Source organism: Charadrius vociferus, unplaced genomic scaffold (genome assembly GCF_000708025.1).
Source record: "Charadrius vociferus isolate BGI_N301 unplaced genomic scaffold, ASM70802v2 scaffold919, whole genome shotgun sequence".
In the NCBI taxonomy this organism is placed as follows: Eukaryota; Metazoa; Chordata; class Aves; order Charadriiformes; family Charadriidae; genus Charadrius; species Charadrius vociferus.
The window spans coordinates 246,306-254,322 of NW_009653257.1; the positions used below are offsets into that span (position 1 = coordinate 246,306).

General features: G+C 45.4%; 1 protein-coding gene and 1 pseudogene across 1 annotated transcript; one reads left to right on the forward strand and one right to left on the reverse strand.

Annotated features, from left to right (window-relative positions):
* LOC104293640 overlaps positions 1 to 2,989 on the reverse strand; it is a 3,679-nt pseudogene extending 690 nt beyond the window's left edge.
* A 2,274-nt stretch (positions 2,990 to 5,263) lies between these two features.
* On the forward strand, positions 5,264 to 6,193 carry LOC104293641 (olfactory receptor 1020-like). The gene has a single exon (XM_009893159.1). It carries the CDS (start codon positions 5,264 to 5,266, stop codon positions 6,191 to 6,193), a length of 930 nt encoding a protein of 309 aa, XP_009891461.1.
* Positions 6,194 to 8,017: the final 1,824 nt, after the last annotated feature.

Genomic DNA, 8,017 nt, shown 5'->3' on the forward strand with positions numbered 1-8,017 from the left:
GACAAGTTGCTGAGAAAGAAGTACATGGGGGTTTGAAGCTGGGAATCGAGGCAGACTACTGCAATGATGCCAAGGTTCCCCACCACGGTGATGACATAGGTGAGCAGGAAAACCACAAAGAGGGTAACCTGGAGGTCGGGGCGATCTGTGAACCCCTTGAAAACAAACTCTGTCACCATAGTCCAGTTTTCCCAAGCCATTAGTGTGGGAGAGACTCACAGCTGGCCAGCAGGGAGGTGACTTCCCTGACATCAATTATGCTGACTCAATCCCTTAATTACTAGCGGGTTTTAATCCTGTGCTCCGTAGGTAACACGGGTGTTTCCTAATGAAACACTGCCAGAAACCCCGGCAGGACACTCAGTTGGTCCACAACCACTTGGCCATGCAGGGACCCCCATCTGCCATCCCAAAGCAAGCTTTGCTTGGTTAAAACCAAACTTATCTCCTACCTTCACGTTCTGATTTCAAGGAAGGAAGCAGAAATCCAGCAAAGCAAGTTTTTCCCTCAGACATCGCCATGGTCTTCCCCATGTGCATCGTTCTCATCTGTCCACATTTTTTGGCGCATTAAGGGAAGAGCAGCTCACATTCATTAATGTTTGTTCCGATAATAGACAAGCTGGAGGAATATTAACATTCACTCTGATTTTCAGGTTGACCATGTCCCAGAGACTCTTTTTTAAGGCAGGGTTTGAATTTGTTGCGCGGGGCTTCTTATTCTAAGTGCTCAGAGGCAAAAATAATGTGGGTTTATTTTATTTTATTTTTTAATAAGTGATGGCTAGCAAAGTTAGTGGCTACTTTGGGGAATAAACTGCATTTCAATAACTGCTCTCTTCTCATGAGAATAAATACACAGACAGAAGGGCGTAGACACATATCTTTCTTTTTCCAATATCTTCCATCTTAGCTGGTGACTTGCTAAAAAAACCTGTGCTTTTCCCTTTATTTCTATCATTTAACTTACATTTTAAGCAAACAGTAACTTCCCAAGTACTTCCAAGCAACTGATTCAGGTTGGAAAGTAAAACTTCCTTTTAGAAAAAAAAATTGCAACATAACTATGTCTCGAACACAGACATTTGAGAGCAGTTTAAGCATAGCTCCCCTTTCTCTAGAAGAAAGCCTCAGGTTGCCCTCATACCAGGCTGGAGTAGACTTCAGTTTCTTTTTTTATTCCCTCGCCCAGTCCTCTGCTCGACCCCAAAGGCTCTCACTGCCCCGGCCTCCTCCTTGCCACCCATTCCACCACCATCCACCCGAGATGCCGCCTCTTCTGGTTTCCCATAAAAGATCCAGCCTTTTTCACTCCAAACTCCTTTTGTGCCCACCTCTGTTATTAGTTCCTCTGAAGAGATCGTTCAAAAGACAGGCAGAATCTGCACCTTTTTATTTCAGAGGAAAAACTGGAAAAATAACAATAGAGGAAATTAGACAATATCTCGTTAAATTCACTTGGAAGCGTGTGTGCTCCTCTCATAAACAGGATAAAGTTATTAATAGGTTCCCCAAAAAGGGTTGCTGCTGGAGAAAAGGTAAGCACATAAGGTATACTAAATATTTCTTCCATACACATATATATTTGTCCCAGTATAACTCTTACCAGTAGACGAGGATATCATCTCAAAGAGAAACAGCAATTTTTGCTGGTGTGACAATCAGTGCTAGAGTTCTCTGGCATTGCCTCTAATCAGATCTTTCCTACCTGTCTGCATGACCGTGTTGGCTGGAATCATCATGGACTTAAGAAAAAAATTGGTTTTCCACCTTCTAGCTTGGTTTATAAATCAGAGGAAGCAAATTTATTCCGAGCCTCCTTTTCTTCTCCCATTTTTTAATTCTACATGGTGCTGGGCGTCCACGTACGGCTGTGTCTCCCAGAGGCTCTTCTCTTCACTATTTATTGCTTTCCACCTTACACGGTTGGGATAAGCCACCAACAGCCTCCTTGGGCACGTCACCCCGTGCCAATCACACTCTTGCTCTTTCTCCCCTTCAGATTATATAATTGGAAAGTTCCCTTAGTGATTTCAAGAGTTAGAGGTCCAGAGATATTACCTCCTCAACCCTTGAGATGGGTTGTCTTCTGGGAGCCAGGATATGCCCAGATCAGAAACTGCTGCGAGGTTATTGAGAAGCAGCATCTCAGCACCTTGTAGCTATGGAAACACACAAGCCGGAAAGATTTACCCATCTTTGCGAAGCCTTGAACATCATAAAGAATACACTACCCATTTCCAAAACAAAACGTTGCCAACCTACTGAAGACCATAGTTCTAATATCAAATTAGGAAATGGCAGAGGTACTAATCAGCAGAGAATAATACTTGAATATAATGTTAAATTTATTACTCTATTTCCTTCATGGAGAATACTATCTCTCGTGGCACCCATGTAGGGACAGGGTCTGGATGGAGAGAGACTGGCAGAGGAGCGAACACGGGCTGGGCTGTTGGGTGCAGAGGGTGATGGGTTGTACTCTGCCTGGAGGCTGGGAAGTGCCACAGAGGTTTATCCTCTTTCATCTCTTTAAATAAAGCCAAGGAGGACACCATGGTGTGCAGGTGACCGCCCCACAGTACCTGAGCAAGGCGAGTAGAGTAGACCCAGAGACCTGGGCCAAATTCAACCAAGACTCCAAACCATCAGCCAAGTTGGTGACAATGAGGCAGGTCCAAGGTCAAGCCAAGTCAATCCCCTGGTCAGGTCCAACAATTGCTAGGCAGGTCCATGATCAAGCAAAGCTGTGGATGAAAGCAGTCTATTGGTACACACACCTAGTGCTAAACTGGAAACCAGCACTCCTCCAGCAAAACCCAAAAGAGGAAGAGGCTCTCTGGGCTGAGCTTAAATAGAGCTGATGGGCAAATGGGCAGAGGCTGGGGATGGAGGCCCCAGGTGAGGCTGGTCAGGGCCATTAAGGCCAATTAGTTCACTCTGGGAGAGATCAATCACTGTCTGAATTTCTCCGCCCATTTCTCACCATTGATTATAGTGGAAGCCCAGAGTCACCTGCTCAGGTGTGGACATCTGTGCCACAGGTACCTAAATGTGGACAATCCCACACTTGCTAGAGAACTGGGCTGTCTAGTGTCCACAGACAGACATCAGCAGCTCCAGAGACGGAGTCAGTTGTGCTTTACAAACCGTTTGGGGATCCTCTGAAGGACTTGAAATGTCTCTAAACCCGTTTTCATTCTGTCAGCGAGGTCAGACCGAAACCTTGGCAATGTCCACAAGTATCTCAGAAGCATGGTCACCACTGCCCCTGCGTACCTGTGTTCAGCAACGGCTCATCCACATGATGTGGAAGCAGCACAATGGCTTTCAGAATTGCATTTCACCTCCTTTATTATTTCTTTTTTTTTCCCTGGTAAACCCTTCCATGAGGAGCCCTGAGGGCTTTCTCCCAGGAGAACAGAAGGGACCATATTTACAACCCCGTCACCCACAAGCTGTTGGAAACTGGGCAGGAGCACGTCTCTCTCCCCATCAGGCCGTTAAGAGAGGTTAGGCGGACACGTGGATATTCTCCTCCGTATCCGGGATAAACCCTTGGCTCCCATCACTCCGTAGCGGCGAAGGAGCAGGAGGAGCCAAGACAACGCAGAACCTCCCCTGTGTTTAGGCAGTTGGCTTTCTTCTTCATCTCCTCGTGTCCTCTTTTTTTGGGCTCTTTCGGAAAACAGCCTGACCCAAGGAGGTTTTCTTCACAATAAGAGGGAATAGTGTCTTGTGGAAATCGTTTTTCTTTTACTTAGGCAGCTTAAAGCAAGAGGAACTGATTTACGCCAGTGTTAAATAAGGTCAAGTCTTATTTTGTTATAAAGAAATGCAACATTTCGAATCGTCAGCAGAATATAGTCGTCAGCAGAACATAGTCATTAACAGAACAGCCCTCGGACTCATCACGTTTTAAAATTAACTCGGTTTCCAAATAAGCGTCTTAACTTAACACCCATGGTTTTCGGGTCCTTCAGCGTGCTGCAGCTCATAAAGGTATAAATCATTAATTTACCCACATGAGTTTTATCCGTTGCAAATGATATATGATAATTCTCTAGATGTGATCTGAAGACCAGAATAATAATTAAAATCCAAGGGAAAATGTCTGGAGGTTGTTAATGTTGTGCAATCTGTGATTTCACTGCAACTGTGACTTTCCCTTCTCCAGGTTTACGTGCGCTCCTCCGAGGTTCCTCCGAGGTGTCTTCTGAAACAGATTTCTTTCGGACTGAAAGGGAATAAAGATCTGATCCTTTTCTTAAATCTGGAAACACCCATGCTAGAGTAAACCCATAGTTTTAAGTATCCAAGCGTAAGAAAAAAAATTGACATTTGGATCGTCTCAACTCACTCCCTGTTCTTTTCTAAGTACGTCAACTGCAAAGCAAAAAAACAGACAGTTTGGGTTTAGGAAATACAGCACAATATCCAAAAATGCGGTAGTTTAAACTGGCGATTGCTTGGAGTGAAACTCTGGTTTCTCATTTTGATGTTTTTCTTCCCTTTTTGCCTCAGCAGGTAACATCTGCGTTATTGAGCTTTACGTACCCTCCCTAGCTTTATCCCTTAGGTAACGGAGAGGACAGATGCCGCAGAGCAGCGCCTGTCATAGGTGAGATCGGTGTCTTTTTTTCCTCTAAAACGAGTATTTCATTAACATGAGCAACTGGGTGTAAATGCTTTGCATTTCTCCAGCACAGCATTTTATTTTATTTTTTTTATTAAGACATTATTTATAGCATTATCAGAGCTTCGCAGAAAATCCCGTGGAAAGGCTAATTGGAATATAATTTTTAAAAAACAGCTGTTTGGATGAGTATTTACCATCCTCAAACATTTGTCAAACTTATGTTTTCTATAATGTCTTTTTAAATACTTTCAGTGAAAAGGTAATCAGGTCTGATTTTTTTTTCATAAGACATTGGGGAATGAAACGGCATTATCTTACAAACGCCGTAGCTGTGCTGTGCATGACATATAGACACCCAGGCAGATATCCACAGCTCTAATGGTACACAGTGTATTTGCACTGGTGGTGAAACATTATTTAACAGAGTCAGTATTTCCCATAGGAATACTTGATTTAGCCAAAGCTGCTTTTTTTTTCCCGATAGAATACTCAGTGTAATCAGTAAATATTTATTTATCAAAGGAACCGTTTAAACTAGAAGAGTGTAGGGAGGAGAGGTTCTATTTTTTCTTCTTTTATTTTTTGATACCCTCTTTTTGTGGCAAGTACGAGGAAGGGAAGAAGATGTTTGTGAGATCTAACTGCACGGTTAATAAATTTGTCCTCCTGGGACTTGCTGAGAGCCCAGACGTTCAGCTCCTGCTCTTTGGGGTGTTTCTACTGGTTTATGTGTTCACCCTCTTGGGGAACGTTGGCATGATGACCCTGGTTAGGACCGACCCGCACTTGCACACCCCCATGTACTTCTTCCTCCACCATTTGTCCTTTGTTGACGCTTGTTACTCCACGGTCATCATGCCCAACATGCTGGTGTCCTTCATCTCGAGGAACAAAGACATTTCCTTTACCGGCTGCGTGGCACAACTTTACAGCTTTGTTTTCTTCGGGATTGTTGAGTGCTACCTTTTGGCTGTGATGGCATACGACCGCTACGCTGCCGTCTGCAGCCCGCTGCGGTACGTGGTCATGTTGCCCAAGTCGGTGTGCGCCTGGCTGGTCTCAGCTTCCTACACCCTCGGCTTTCTTTATGCAGCGATATACACCGGCTGCACCTTTGGGGGGTCTTTCTGCAATTCCAACGTCATCGACCATTTCTTCTGCGACATCGGCCCCTTGCTGAAGCTCTCCTGCTCTGACAGGGTTCTCAGGGAGAAGGTCATCTTTGCCTTTGTCAGCCTAAACGGGATTAGCACCAGTGGAGTCATCTTGGTCTCGTACCTGTACATCCTCTCCGCCGTCCTGAGGGCGCACTCAGCACAGAGCAGGTCCAAAGCCTTCAACACATGCACCTCACACCTAATGGTCATCTCCTTGTTCTATGGGGCAGGGTTCTTCGTATACCTGCAGCCCAGCACCAGCCACAACGGGCTAGACAAGGTGGCCACTGTGTTTTACACACTGGTGAACCCCTTCATCTACGGCCTGAGGAACAGAGACGTGAAGGTGGCTTTGATGAAACATATAAAGAGAGGTCTCTGCGTCTGTCTTCTTTGAAATGGGGAGGGAGGGTCTGAAACTGTAAGAACCAAGTAGTTCTCAAGGATGCAGAGCTTATAATAAAGTTTAAATTTTATTTTACCCTCCCAAAGATCAGTATTTTCTTTCCCAGTCTTGGGCCAACGCAATGGTGGGGGAAGACGGTGGGACACACCAGGCTGTATTTTCTTTCTATAATTGTAAGATATAACTTGGGAGGGGGTGGAGGGTATGGTGTAAATTTGTGCGCTTTAAATTTGAAATACTGCACTTTAATTCTGAACAGATTAATTGAATGGGCACAGAGAACTACAGGGACTCAGCTGACACTGAAACCCAGTCAACCCGGTCAACCCAATCAACCCAATCCTCCACGGTCATAGAATCATAGAATGCTCCACAGAGTTTTTTCTCTGCTGTTCTGGCGCTTGGTGATCAACGGCATCAATATTGTGCCTTAGGATTGCAACACACCAACATAGGGCAGGGACACAGGCTGTGTGGATTGGGAAACCTTGAGATATAAGGTGGGATTCACCATCAAGCACACAAGGGAATTGAGTCTAACGTACTTGGTCATTTGGTCTTGGATAAAATAAGAGATTCGTGAATATCCCCTTGCTTTTATTACCAGCTGGTTGAGTAAGGTGGTTATTTGGCACCCCCCTGTCACTGATGGGGACAGTCCGAAGATGGGAATCTGAAATAGTTGGCATGAACATCTCCAGGAGGTTGGCTTGCTGCTTTCCTCTCTCTATGCTTGTTACTGGCCAGCATGGTAAGGTCAAAGGAGGTTAAGAGGAGATCCCATCTAAATTCAATCCACGGAGGAGCTTAAGGATGATAGAATCATAGAATAGTTTGGGTTGGAAGGGACCTTTAAAGGCCATCTAGTGCAACCCCCTTGCCATAAGCAGGGACATCTTCAGCTAGATTAGGTTGCTCAAAGTCCCGTCCAACCTGACCTTGACTTTTTCCAGGGATGGGGCATCTACCACCTCTCTGAGCAACCTGGGCCAGTGTCTCACTGCCCTCATGGTAAAAAAAATCTTCCTAATATCTAGTCTAAAGGAGGAAATGCTTTTGAAAACAAGCCCATGTGGAGATCAAGACACAGACAGTGGCTCAGCTGCTGGGTGTTTGCAGAGGGCAGCATGGGCAGGTGCCCACTGGGAAGGGCAGTGGTTGGGGGGCCGGAGGGCAAACAGCAGGGCTCATGGTCCTGGTGGGTTCCCTGGCACAGGGAAGGGTGGGAGGCGTGTGCTGGAGGTCTGTGTTTGGCTGCTCAACAGGAGATGGAAGAGGAGGACCTCCTTGATGGCACGCTCTGAAATGCTGCCAATGTCACATGCGATACCCAGGTGGCCAGCAGACATGTGGATTTGGGTGTGACAGGAACTGGAGAGCACCTGGGGCAAGAGGAGTTTGTACGGGAAAGATTCATTGCCCTTTAATGATAAGGGAGCGAGACCTTGAAAATGGAAGAGGTCAGAAGGTAGGATTTAAGTTGTAAATTGGGAGATGTTGATGGCTGTGGAAGAGCATTTTGACAGGGCTGTCAAGGACCCTGGAGATAACGTCCAGCGTACACCTGAAAGAAAACAAGACGGGGGGGGGCTACATGCAATAAAATACAGAACTGAAAAAAGAAAAAAAATCAGACTGTCTACAGTGTCTGGTGAGAGGCACAAGCCAGGGGTAGAAAGAAAGCAAGACCTGGGAATGTTTCCAAAACAAATCTGGAAGCCCAAGTAATAGGGTGAGGAAAGAAAAAATCTCTGGTGTTAAGTGAAGCTATGGCGTCCTTTATCACAAACCCAGCAGATAAATATCATGTCAAAG